Consider the following 14,595-nt stretch of genomic DNA (forward strand, 5'->3'; position numbering starts at 1 on the left):
TATTATTATTATTATTATTATTATTATTATTATTATTATTATTATTAAAGCAATTTTGAATCGTTTTAAAGATTTTTTGTAAAGTTTTAATAAAGCAGCTATTATTTACAGTGTTTAAAGAGACTGTGTGAGCACCACTTCAAATCAAACGAAGAGCAAATGCCTTATACTTTAAAGTGAATTTGTGGCCCTGGGATTCATTTCAGTATCCTGGCCCAGGCAGCTGCCAATCTGCTTTCCTGCCTCCGTCCAGTAGACCCGTCCAGTGTAGACTGCCATAGAAATGGAACTGTACTTTTGTCCTCCTCTACATTTATCCTTTTAACATGTTTTCTGTGACTCATTTGGGTTTACTGCAGACCCAAGTAATTTGTTGTTTTACATTGGGGGAGACACAGCCGTAAATCATTTAAACCATAGAGTTCGGATTTTTCTTCTATAATTTTTCTGACATTAAAAAAAACAAAACAAAAAAAAAAAACAAAAAACATAGGTGTAAACAGTTTCTTTCTCACAAGAAAATGTTATAGATTCCTAGTTTCTATTATGATACTATTTGGATCCCTATAACTACTTCTTACATGGTTGCACAGATCACTTGATAACACAGGTTCTTTCTTGTCAAAGAAAGGGGGAGGGCATTGATTCCGATGCTGTCGTCTTTTAGCTATAACCTCATGAAGTGACAATTGCTATGAATGTCAGCTCTGTTGCCTGTAAAGGGGTAAGAGCTAAGAACCTCTCCAGGGACTGTTCTTAGAGGAAGGAATACTGAACTGTTGCATTATGAAGCTCTCTGCACACAGACAAAGAAGAGAACACCAGTTACTTTTGTCCTTTTTTCTTTCTTCCTTCCACCCTCTCTTCTTTTTTGTGATTAATTGATTTATCTCTTTTCTTCTTTTTTTCCTTTCTCCTTTTTTTTCCTTTTCTTCCATTCCTTTACTTCCCAACCTTGGTTATATCACTGTTATACATTGTTAGCTTCATTTTACTCTGCACATGAAATTCTGTACATAATCAAGATCAAGTTGTAACTGTTTTCCGGATCATTATACTTGTAATTTCTTCTAAATTCAATCATGTTGTAGAAAATGGAAACCTTCTTCGTTGTGACGTGAAACAGTATTCTATCAGCATATGAACCACATTGTTTCTACCATCTTATCAGTTAGTAAGCACTTTGATTCCATATGTTCTCTATTTTGGATAACATTACATAGAATAACAAGGTAGAGGTGGCATAATAAAATACTCACTGGATACTTAGTTATACCATACCTTATATGGCAATTTTATTTTATTTTATAGATGCCTGACCAATTTCCATAATGACTGTCAAATTTACATTCACCCCATAGTGTAAATTCTTGCTAGCACTTGTCCTCTAACTTTCGTATGGGCATTAGAATAATCGTGAGTGATATGTCATTGTGGTTTTATTTTGTACCTCCCTTGGTGATTTCTAGTGCTGAGCCTATTTTTATAAATCTGGTCCTATGTAAGTCTTATTTTGAGGAATATCTTTTCAGGTCCTTTAAAGTTTTCTTAATATACTTTTGTCTTGTTTTGCTATTATTGAGTTATTTGTAGGACACTTTTGAAACATAAATTTTCGTACTTTCTAGAAATCTTATCTAAAAAGTAAAAATAGTGTTTCAAAATATTTGAACTTTTTAAGCTTCCTCCGATGTATATTATGCATATCTAAAGTTTAAGCACTGGAAATACATAAATAATTTCTGAGATCTACCTCACCCAGAGATATTAAAATCATCATATAAGTTATGCTATTTCAATGAAATTGTAAATGTTACTTGTATGAGTGTCACTGAAACAAAACCTGTAGTTTTAGAGTTCCATTTATCACTGTATGAAACTACATTGGGAGCAATATGAAAGAGCTGGGTAACACTAAAAGCTCTTTGAAAAGTCATATGAAAGCCTACTACTTTAGAAGATTTCAAAATATATAAATATATAAATTATATATATATAAACATATATATAAATATATGAAAAAATATAAGTGACATCACCATGTGACAGCAGAGACAGAGCCCCAGCTGGACACCTTAAGCCACCAAGCAGACCTTGAAGTGCCAGTAATGGATTACAGCTTGTTGAGCAGATGGCCAAAATGGTCCTAAATAGTGCCCATAGTGACAGTAAATAGTTACTGTCAAGGCTTTTGCTTACTCTCCACAGACTGATGGTAAGGCCTATCCCTGAAAATGCCATGTTCTTAGGTCACTGACATGTAGAAAGAAAGCTGAGGCCCAGATAGAAGCCTAATCTCTACTGACTTGTACTCCTGGTGTTGGAATGCATTTGCACAAGAGAGGAGGAGAAAAGTGATCATCCATATCACCTTAATAAAAACCCTGGGACCTACCACAGAGACCTGACTGCAAGATAATTTGATACAATAACAGCACAGATGTTGCAGGAATAACCAGTCACTTCTTTGATTGACTTAAGGCCCATACTATAAGATGGACCCATACCTAATATTGAAAAAGTGGCCAAGAACCTGAAACTAAATAGATAATGGACTCTAAGGAAAAACCTAATATTATTATTCTGCTAAAGAAACATATCAATAAAATGACTCCTAATGACATATTACTATGTGACTAAATCACTGCATCACATAAGCCCTCATCATAAATGATAAAACAGAGACCCACATGTGGACAACATCTAGAAAGTGAAAGGCTTTGAAAAATGCAGACCTAAATAAGATATCTTTATCAACTGGTGCCTTTTAAGTGCTTGAGAGTCTATGTAGAAGAGGCAGAAATATTGTGAGATCAAGAAACATTTTCAATGACTCAAAGGAAGCAATATGACATCATAGAGACTGTGACATCCCATACAAGATGAAAAATTTAAACCAGACAATAACTTCAGCACTGATAAGTTGAAGTGAACACAAAGTTCCATCCTTAAACAAGAAACTATTTTCAGTTGACACCTGCTGGAGAAAGGAAAATAACTTTTCTCCAACGAAATGTCACTGGGAATATCAACCGCCATCCAGTGCAGGCCCAGTTCTTAGGAGTAGCTGGTCAACACAAAAGGATTCCATGTCTCCAGAAGTTAGATAGGGTGGAAGGTGGGAGGACCTGGGTATATTTGGGGGAAGGAAAAAGAAACCTGATCTAGATAAAGTATATAAAGTATGTCAAATGCTTTATTTAAAAATAAAATGAAATATAGCTTGCAATGTTCAAAAGAAATTGATTAAAAAAAATTTTACATAGTTTATACCATAGCTATTGATTAAAATAATGTACTATATGTATCATATATATATATATATGATCTGTGCTGTTACTTATTTAATATAGCCTTTTCACATATACATATAAAATTGTTGTGCAAATGCATTTGTCACCTGATTGAAAACTGGTTTGTTTTCATATTTTTTAAAATATTCATCTTATTATTTTTCTGTGTGTGTGAGAGAAAGAGAGAAAGATTGAGAGAGAGATTGAGAAAGAGACATAGATAGAGGGAGGTATAACTGAGCAAGTGTATGCAGATACCTGTGGAGTTCAGAAAAGAGTGTAAGATCCTCTGGAGCTAGAGTTTCATGGGGCTATGGACAGAACTCTTTCCAGGTTATTTGGAAGAGCAGCAGGTGCTCCTAACTACTCAGCCACCTCTCCAGCTCCTCCATGTCATTTTAATTTATATATTAATATCAGTTTTCTCAAAAACAGTTTTTCACCAACACTTTTTTTTTCCAATTCTTATTTCTCATTGTGAAGACTGTTTAGTTTCCCCTTTTTTGTTTTTGTTTTTGTTTTTTTGTTTTTCTTGTCATGCATTTAAGTTAGGGATAAAGAAAATTCTAAATGCCCTGCTTTTTTTCTCTTCCTGCAGCGACTATCCAATGGCTCCATAGACTCAACAGATGACACCAGCCAGATAGTTGAGCTACAAGAATTGCTTGAAAAACAAAACTATGAAATGGCCCAAATGAAAGAACGTTTAACAGCTCTCTCTTCCCGGGTGGGAGAAGTGGAACAGGAAGCAGAGACAGCAAGAAAGGACCTCATTAAAACAGAAGAAATGAACACGAAGTATCAAAGGGACATCCGGGAGGTAAGTGCTTCAGCATTCTTTGTATTTGATTCGTGAATGGCTTCCGAAATGCTGCTGAGAAGTACACTACATGCATTCCCTATGGCTGCTAGTATTTACTGCTTTTTTTTTTAAAAAAATTATCATTTATTACAATTTATTGAATTTGTATCCCTGCTGTGGCCCCCTTGCTTGTCTCCGACCAATCCCACCCTCTCTTCCTCTTCTCCTCCCATGCCACAACCCTAGTCCACTGATAGGGGAGGTCCTCTTCTCCTTCCATCTGACCCTACTCTGTCAGGTCTCATCAGGACTGGTTGCATTGTCTTCCTCTTTGGCCAGGCAAGGCTGCATCCCCCAGGGGGAGGTGATAAAAGAGCCTGTCACTCAGTTCATGACAGAGAATGCCCCTGCTCCACTTATTAGAGAACCCACTTGTAGACTGAGTCTATGGGCTACATCTGAGCAGGGACTTTAGGTTCTCTCCATGCATTGTTCTTGTTTGGAGCATTGGTCTCTGCAGGTCCCCCTGGGCTCAGTTTTTATTTTGTTTCGTTTTGTTTTTGGCTCTCTTGGTGTCCTTTTGGAGCTCCTGTTTCTTCCAGGTCTTTCTATATCCCCCTTTTCTTCATAAGATAACCTGCACTCTGCTCAAAGGTTGGCTTTAGTCTCAGCATCTCCTTTGATATCTAGGTTAGGAGAGTCCTTCAGAGGCCCCCTGTGGTAGGCTCCTGTCCTGTTCCCTCTCTTCTCCTGCTTCCAATGTCTATCACATTTGTCATTCTGAATGAGGATTAAGCATCTTCCCCAGGGTCTTCCTTGTCATTTAGCTTCTTTAGGTCTGTAGATTTTAATATGTTTACCTATATTATATGGCTGATATCCACTGATGAGTAAGTATATACCATGTTTATTTTTCTGCTTCTGGGTTACCTCATTCAAGATGATGTTTTCTAGTTCTCACCAATTGCCTGCAAATTTCATGATTTCCTGGTTTTTAATAGTTAAATAGTATTCCAACAACAATTTAAACAATACAAAAACAAAATTCTGTATCCATTCCTCTGTTGAAGGACTTCTTTAAGATCACAATTAGGAATGTAATTTTAGTTATGTCCCGTGTCTTTAAATATGTATGAATGGAAATCTTTGGAATCAAATCTGCAGTATTATAAAGTCTTTCCCAAGATTTAATGACATTTCAAAGCTCCATGGTTTTAAATTTGAATAAATGTGCATGTGGGAATGAATCATGATTTTGTATAATGTTATATGGAATTGCTCAAAAACATTACTTTAAATTGTCTCTTTTTTTTTTGTCTGTGATGACTGTGTATGAATATACTATGCAGACAAATAATATAACCTTTCTTTTTATGTATATTCCTTTCTAGGTTTAGCATAATTTTTTTCTACAAAACAGAAAGAAAGAAGGAAAGAAAAAAGGAAAGAAAGACATAGAGTACTTCGTATTTTCTAAATAATCAAGAAAAATATTTTATCTATAATATCAAATTATCTTACCTATTAGGATAATTTTTTTAAGATTCTTCTTTCTTCTTTCTTACTCTCAGAAAATTTTGCTTTTTGAAATTTTACATTTTTATGAAGCATATCTTTGTATCTATAAGTATGGTTCTATGTGGCTAACTAGTTAATATAGCCGGCCCAATCTGTTGTACCCAAATATGTTTTTCTCTTATATCAAGGCTGTAGTGTACTATTGCTCCTATTGTCCTATTAAGAGCATTGTAATAAAGCCTCTTACTGACTTATGTTACTGAATGAAGTGATAAATTCTCAATCCTTTGAAGGGTCAGTTCACTTTCATTTCTCTTATTTTGTGGTTGTGAGCCTAGCCACCTCTCCAGCTCCACTTTCATTCTTCTATCCTTGGAACATTTGTTTTTCTCTGGGCTACTTACAGCTTGATCATCACATGATTCCATTAGCAACGGGATTAGGGCCTGTTTCTGACTCGGTAGCCTCCCTTTGTATCCTTTTCCTCTAGCTGGCTTGCATTGTCTGGCCTCAGTGGGAGGGGATGAGCTTAGTCCTACTGTGACCTGAGGTGCCTGGATGGTTTGCTAGCCCCTGGGGTCTTCCCCTTCTCTGAGAAGAAGAAAAGAGAGGAGTGGGGGGAAGGGATGCATGAGGGCAGGACTGGGAGGAGAGGAGGATGCTGGAATCAGGCTGTAAAGTGATTAAATAAATAAATAAATGAAAAAATAAAATGCAGAAAGAAGGAAAAAAAAAGATTCCTTCAAGCAAAGTCCTATTATCAATTTTAGTACCTAATAGTAAAATTAAATTAATAATGCTTTAAAAATATATATTCTCTGATGCTCTCCTGTTTATCTGCTCCCCTTGTCTCAGGTGTTTGACTGGTTAGCATTCCTCCTCCTGTCTTCATACTCTTCCCCTTTCAGTCTCCCATAGCTTTGCTTCTGTTAATAAACGTGGATGAGCCACAAACTGACCTTAGGCTCTCAGCTTCTTCCTCAACCTTCATTTCTTTCTTTTTTTTTTTTTTTTTTTTTGCCCTTTTCCGGTGATTAGAGGGAAACCTCTAAACAGTATCTCAGGAAGAGCATCTTAACATGAGCCTCTTTTACATTCTCCCAATAAACCTTACTGTCCAGCAGCTTCATGCATCCAATATTCCTGCTTATGCTTAAACCTTAGAAGTTCCATGGAATTTTCTTTCAGCCTCATTTGATTTTGTGGCAAAATCTATAATCTGTAATTTCAATATTTGACTTCTTACAGTCTTCCACAGCTTATATTTTGCTTGCAGAAACCATGTAATAAGCCTGAAAAATATGTACAATATTATGCATCCTCCCTTGACCTCCTCTCATTACATATATATAATTGATATTATATATTAATATAATTATATATTATAACACAGTTCACTCGGCTCAATTAAAGTGGACTCTTAAGCAAGCTAGACTTGCTTGATTTCATTTTCTTATCCACTACCTTTTACTCAAATGCTCTCCTCTCAAATGAGTGTTCCCTGACATTGTATTATACAGCTACAAACATTCCCTCTCATTTCATTTATTTAACACCACCATACACATTTCTCCTTTTCCAACACATTTTTCTTCACTGAGTCTAGTTGGTTTCTCTTTCCTACCTACCAACATAACTAGTGAGCACATACTACTAAAAACCTTTGTTTGGAAATAGGTAACTTATTGTCTTTTTCTAAAATGTGATACTTGAGTGTGCATTGACAAAGTATTTACATGAAGGATAAAGGGCACACAGTGACATTTCCACTGATGTTCAGACGATGATACAGCTTCATAGAATCTCAGAGTTCATGGATACATACTTCCTTTCATTGCTTCTTACAGCACAAAATCATATAACATTCAAGGTAAATTAATGAATATTAGGATTCCTCTCTTTTAAGTCGTGACACCATTACTTGAACTTTTGCTCATTCTGTAGTTATTCATGCTGTAGTTCCAGAGATTTGGTTCTTTTCTTTAGATTTTAGCACTCATCCACTTTATTTATAGTTATCTCTCACAGAGCTGGTGTGGTATCTCTGCTCCTCCCTTAGTTATTGCACATTTTAAAATAACTCCTTGGTATACTTAGTGTCTAGATATAGGTGACCCAAACCCAGTTCACACAGAAAACATCAACCCTGTACTGCCCAGGATTGTTCCATTAGGAATCTATTTTAATGGGTTAGATCTTTTCCCATCATAAGTAATTTTCACACAGCATATAATTATACTTTTACGCTTCCTAATTCCTAGGTAGCCATGTTTTAGTTGAGACTCATGAAAAAGGAGCATATCCCATCATCCACCTCAGAGAAGAGTTTGTAAACAAATGTTTTCTAATCCTGACAGAAAATGGAAGGGTAAGTACTAGGTGCAAGACCACGGGAAATGGCACCCTTGACAAGACCGGAGAAGGAGCCAGCACTCACCCCTCACCCCACCTTCCTTGATAAAGTAGGACTTTGAACACATACACACACAAACATACACACAGAAACACATACTCACACACATACAAACACATGCGTGCACGCACACACAAGTATACACTCACACATGCAAAAACACATATGCGCACATGGACACCCAAATGAGAGGGAAGCAGAGAGGAAAGAGGCAGAGACAGAGAGAAATAGAGACAGAAACATAGATGCCCAGAATATAGTGTGTGGAATAAAATGTTTCTGAAAGTGTTAATTTTAGGCCACTTGCCTTAGCTCTTTCCTTTTCACTTTCTCAGAGATAAACATTATATTAAATCTAGCACAAGTATATTGTTCTCTTTGCCTATTTGCCAATACTCCCTCTCCAAATGACACTCACTGTCCTCGCTGTATTCACTTAGGAGAACAACATGAGGCTCCCTGAGGTTATGTGTACTACTCTTCTTCAGAATCCATAAGAAATAACCACTTTCTCTAGAACATGGAAGAAACAGAATCAACATGGCTTCAATATTTGTGGGGTTATTTTCATTATATTGTGCTTCCCAAATCTTCATAGTGCTGAGAACAAAGGCTTCTGAGAACACCATACCTTTCACTGAATCTTCTGCAAAATATACTGACTAGAACAAAAAAAGATTTCAAAAGGTTGTAGGTCCAAAACCAAAATTATCCAGGGATCCTTAACCCTTTACTGACCAATTTTTTAATTAAATTTTTATATTTTTATATTAATTACAGTTTATTCACTTTGTTTCCCAGCTGTAGCACCCTTCCTCATTCCTTCCCAATCCCACCTTCTCTCCCCTCATCTCCTCCCATTCTCCTTTCCAAGTCCACTGATAGGGGAGATCCTCCTCCCCTTCCATCTGACCCTAGCTATTCAGGTCTCATCAGGACTGGCTGCATTGTCTTCTTCTGTGACCTGGCAAGGCTGCTTCCCCCATCAGGGGTGGGGTGGTCAAGGAGTTTATGTCAGAGACAGTCCCTGTGTCCCTGTTCCCCTTACTAGGAAATCCATTTGTATACTGAGCTGCCATGGGCTACATGTGAGCAGGGTTTCTAGCTTATATCCATGAATGATCCTTAGTTGGAGTATCAGTCTCAGAAAAGACCCCTGTGCCCAGATATTATATTTTTGTTCCATTGCTCAACTTGTGGAGCTCCTGTCCTTTCCAGGTCCCATTATCTCCCCCTTCTTTCATAGGATTCCCTGCATTCTGCCCAAAGTTTGGTTAAGAGTCTCAGCATCTGCTTTGATACACTGCTGGGTAGAGTCTTTCAGAGGCCCTTTGTGGTAGGCTCCTGTCCTGTTTCTTGTTTTCTCCTTCCAATGCCCATCCTATTTGTCTTTCTGAGGGAGGATTGACCATCTTACACAGGGACCTTCTTCTTGCTTAGTTTCTTAAGGTGTATATATTTTAGTACTGGCCAATTTTTGCACTCTTCCATTCCTGAGTTCACACCTTTGTGACCATTATGTAAATCTTTTATAAAGTACAAACAGACCCATTAGTTTCTAACCAATCAAACCTAGGAATTAGCATCCAGGGTCTGTAGCAGAATAATTTTTGCTATGTTCTGATTCTCCTATCTAATGTTCTGATGACATATTTGAAAGGTACTTTGATTTCTCACTGTTTTATTAAAAAAAAATTAATCAAACTGTTACTGTTAGGATTTTGGAACAAAACCTGCTTCTGGGTTTCCTAGCAACTTATGATGTCATTATGTATCCCTGGCCAGGTGGCCACACCTGTAATGCGTGGTTACTTTGTCCATTAAAGGGACAACCCAACATGAGGTCTCTATCTTGGTCCTTTCTCTATTGGGGAGCCTCCTCGCTCTTTCCCCTTCTCTTTCTTTTTTCTCTCTCTTTCCCCCCTCTCTTTCTTTCCCCCATCATGTCCTGCTCTCCCTTCTCTCTCTCTCTCTCTCCATATTCACCTAATAAACCTCTTTTATATATAAGAAAGATCTGTCGTAAGGCTAATCCTTTTTACTTAATTAGTTTGTTGCACAACCTTATGGTTACCACGTTTTAACATGGAATTTGGGGCAATTTAAATCCGTATTCCTGGAACATGGTCACTTATATTTGGCTCCAGAATAAATTCTCTTATTCTCTTTTAGTTGAGGGTTATGATTTTGCATCTAAAGTACACTATTTTACTCTTGGCAACTATCTTGCAAAATGTCAGCCACAGTATCACTACCACTTAAATTATCAGTATTTTTGTCATTCTTTCCAAAAAGTCAAAATGATGTGAAATTCCTATCACTTAAACTCAAACTCTGCATCTTAAGTGATCTATTTCTAAAGTAAGTTTCTTGATAGTAAGAGAGTTAGATAATTCTCCTTTAGCTCTCTCAATATTGCAGCATAGTGTGACATAAATATACCACAAGTAAAAAAACATTGAATCAATTAAGGAAAAACTTAGGCCACAGAGGGGGGAAAGCAACCAGTAATTACAAGTAGAAATGTATTTCACTCTATGAGGAAAATCTAATAAATCTAAACTGACTTACATAATTACATTTAGTCCATGGTTTCTGAATATATTTTTGTAACTACTTTGTCAAGAAACTTTGATGTTTCATTTTAGCTGCTCTTTACATTAACTTTGATCTAAAATTAGATGGAGCTAAACATAATGAAATTACTCAAAAAGCAATTTTAAATTGTTTCTTTGTTCTTTACTTTTTAATTAAAAATATATTAACCATATATGGATAATATATTCCCTGCATGGGTATGCAAAGAGCTAAAATTTTCAGTAAAGTATTTTAATTAAATTTATTTTGTCAATAAAGCTCTTTATCTTTCTGATGTCACAGGAAAAAAGAACTCACATTTGCAAATAAATCAAATAAATGAATCTAACTTCTCACTTATATTATCTGAGATAAGAATTATGTTTTTCACTTGACCACATTATATTACTATAGAACTCTATTTGTTTATTATAATAAAAATCCAGTTATATGTAAACTTCAGTTTAGGGGGGTCCTTGGAATTTCATGCTATTTTTCATTTTATATAATAGCTTTTAGGAACTAAAGAAAAAAAGCTTTCTTTTTCTGATCTCCAAATAACACAGAGGAAAAGCTATTTCTATGACTTGTAAATTCAAATTTTATTTTTGGTAACACAGCCTGCTGTTAAAAATTGAATCACTCACATGAATCACTGAGTCAAAAATGCAATTCCAAATCTGCATACACTGACTCCTACGTGAACTGTGTGCAGCTGATCTGAGCAGCTCCTACTTGGATCTGAGTAGTGTGGACAGTTTGTAATCCCTGATACAAAGTAGCTATTTAATGAGTGTATACTCCACTCTAGGCATTATACACAGTAACTAAATTATTGCACCACTTAATTCTTAGTAATTATAAGGTAGTTATTAATAATCTGACAAATAAAAGCATGTGAAAGTGAGCCAAAGGACAACATTTACTCACAACAGCTTTTGCTACTCTGTGTCTATGCTTCCGGTTCTCTCCGTGAGGATGCCAGCATTCAATTTAGGCTCTACTCAAATGCTGCTTTGTTTCATTTTAACTTGATTATAACTTTAACATCTTATTTGCCTATAAACTTCTTTTCATAAACCGAGAAAAGGTACAAATTTGGAAGGAATGTTATATACTTCAACATACAGAACTACAGATGTATTAGGTCAAGAAAGGAAGAGTTTCGTGGCTGATATTTTACCTTGAAGATAGCAGAAAATAAATAAATAGATTTAATTTAAGGAATAATATGATGGAATCAGCATTCAAAATCAGCCTTTTGGTCAATAGCATGGCAAAGAATACCAAAAGATAGTAGGTAGGTGAGGTTAACTCGGTTCTCAAGAATGATGGGTACCTGTGCTCAGGGAGAAAACCTGGCTTGTGTGTGGACCAAGAGATCAGGGGCAGAATGACTTATCATCTTTCAATTAATTATTGCATAAACATAAATTTCCAACAGAAAATAATTTCAAGAAGCTTACAGAGAGAGAGAGAGAGAGAGAAACACAAAGACAAACCTCATCCAACTTCTTACCTAATTTTTCTCTGTATCATTTTCTGTAAATTCTTACTTTCAACCCTTTGAGCTTTTTTTTAGCATTTTTCTCTTTTACTTAAACCTGATATAAGTCTTGTTAATTAGGTATGGATTTTAGCTTACACTCCTGCCTTACCTGATCTTATATTTATCTTCAATTATAATTACATCAAACTTACATTCAGCATTACCGTTATTATGTTATATTATTATATAATAATATATATATTATATAATAATATAACATATTATATTACATATGTTATTATGTAAATAACTTTCACAATGGATCCAAGCAGTCATTTCCTATAATATTTTCTATTGTGTACAACTCTGTTTTTTTTTTTTTTTTTTTTTTTTTTTTTTTTTTTTTTTTTTTTTTTTAGGATCTTATTCTTATTAGCTAATTCTTAGGTTCATTCTGTACTTGTTTTTTTAAATCTATGCTTAAATCTTCTCATTATCTCTAGTAGTTTGACAACCATCTTTTAAATGTCCACCAATAACCAGAAAGAGACTCACCAGTTAGATTTTTATTTCCTTGGAATCCACCTCCTTCCTTTTCTGATCTGTAGCACTCTTTGTTGTGGGACTTAGCTCTGTTTAACTGTGAACCTGAAACAAGAGAACCTCATCTCAGAAGAGAGTCTTAATAAGGAGTGTTCTAGATCAAGGTTGCCAGTAGGAAGGTCTGCTGTGGAAGTCCAGTCTATTTGAGGCTGCTCATTCTCTAGATAGGGGTCACTCTACAATGAGAAAGGACAAACCTAGTTGGGAGTAAGCAAGCAAAGATGCCAACTCTTGACTGTGGACATGTATGGTTAGACACCTTACTTCCTGCTTTGACTTCCCTAAAATGATTGAGTACAACTCAGAATTGTAAGCCAAATAAACCCTTTCCCTCTCCACATTCTTTATTTTTTTTTTGTCAGAATATTGGTGAGGGCAATAGAAATGACATAGGATGACTGTTACCTTAAAAATCCAAGTGAGAAAAAAATGGAGCCATCAAGGTTCCTAAGGAGAACTAGAACACTGAGAACAATTTTTCTTTGAGTGAATTCTACATTAAAAAAAATTATGGACTTATATGTAAATAACAGTATTTGTAGATGATGGTGAAGAAAGAATTTCCCTTTTAAGGGCTTCTATTGCTTTTATATATTTGGGGAAAACACTGCACATTAGAGGTTGCTGACAATTGCTGGATTCCAGAGAAAAGCAGAAATAGAATGACATGATGAATCCCAATAATATGAAAAAAAAAAAAAACCTACAACCATCCCTCAATTCCTTATATTCCTAAATATATCCTGTTCAGTAGATATAACGTTACTTGTGTGCATATTTTCAGAGCTGATCATTTGACTCTGGAAAATAATTCCTGTTTATTTCCCTGGTAAAGACTTCCTCTCTTGCTCCCTGATACTCTCAGTTGTTCACAGTTACATGTTCGGGGTTGAGGTCTTGTGGGCTTTTCTCCATCCATTTTGGCATGTTCAGTGGTGTCATCCTTGCCTGGTTCACATCCAAGAAGTCATGTTTGTGAAAATTTTGGGGGGTATAGATTCTGAAATAACTAGGAGACACAATTTCACTGCAAACTTCCTCATCCTCTGGCTCTTACAATCTTTCTGGCCCCAATCCAACAGTGTTCCCCCAGCGTTAGGTACACACTTGTTCTGTGGATGTAGCCATTGGGACAGGGCTCCACAAGTCTGCCTTTTGATCAGTTGTGGATTTCTGTAGTGTGCTCTGTGTCTGCTGTATTCCCTTTATGAGGGGTGAAAACAATATTTATTTGAGGGTATCGTTATAGATGTTTATATACAGTTGTTAGGAATTGTGTTGATTTAGTAAATTAGTGGTTGCAGATGCTCTTCTAGTAATCATGGCTTGAGTATCACTGAGCAGATTTTTAAAAAGTATTTGTTACTTCTATTGTATGCGTTTGTGTGGTGGTGTGCCTGCATTGCACCTTGTGTGTGTAGTGACTTGAGGAGCTGAAAAGGCTGTCGCATTGTCTTGATGAGAAGATACATAAGGCTTTTAGCTGCCAAGTGGATATTGGGAACCAAACCTAGTCCTTCTGCAAAAGCAACAAGTGTATTAAGCCACTAAGCCGTCTTTGCAGGTCTTTGGTGGATCTATGTCTTATCTGTAGATATCCTTAAAACTAGGGTCACCATTGTAATAATCTCATGAATTTCAACTCTACCTATAGTTGTATCTCTATCTACTTTATAATAAGCAAACGTTCCTCTCATTAGTTCTACAGCAGGAAGTTTGAAAACATTCTTCTTTCTTTTTTTTTAACTTTTTCACCTTTATTATTACGATTATTATTATTTAAAATTTATTCACTTTCGATCACGGCTTTAGCTCCCTCCTTGATCTCCTCACTGTCCCACCCTCCTCTCTTCTTCCTCCCTTATCACTTTCCTCTAGTCTACTGATAGAGTACGTCCTC

The 14,595-nt window shown here is 35.9% G+C and overlaps 1 protein-coding gene across 7 annotated transcripts in view; it reads left to right on the top strand.

Annotated features, from left to right (window-relative positions):
* Positions 1-14,595, top strand: part of Ppfia2 (PTPRF interacting protein alpha 2) — a 504,690-nt gene that overhangs the window by 394,735 nt on the left and 95,360 nt on the right. For all 7 annotated transcript variants that reach the window (XM_055625946.1, XM_055625947.1, XM_055625948.1 and 4 more), the window contains one exon: positions 3,892-4,113. In XM_055625946.1, coding sequence (XP_055481921.1) covers positions 3,892-4,113 — 222 coding nt within the window. The remainder of the gene's footprint in view (positions 1-3,891; positions 4,114-14,595) is intronic.

This window comes from Psammomys obesus, unplaced genomic scaffold, assembly GCF_907164565.1.
Source record: "Psammomys obesus unplaced genomic scaffold, mPsaObe1.curated_primary_1811, whole genome shotgun sequence".
Classification (NCBI taxonomy): Eukaryota; Metazoa; Chordata; class Mammalia; order Rodentia; family Muridae; genus Psammomys; species Psammomys obesus.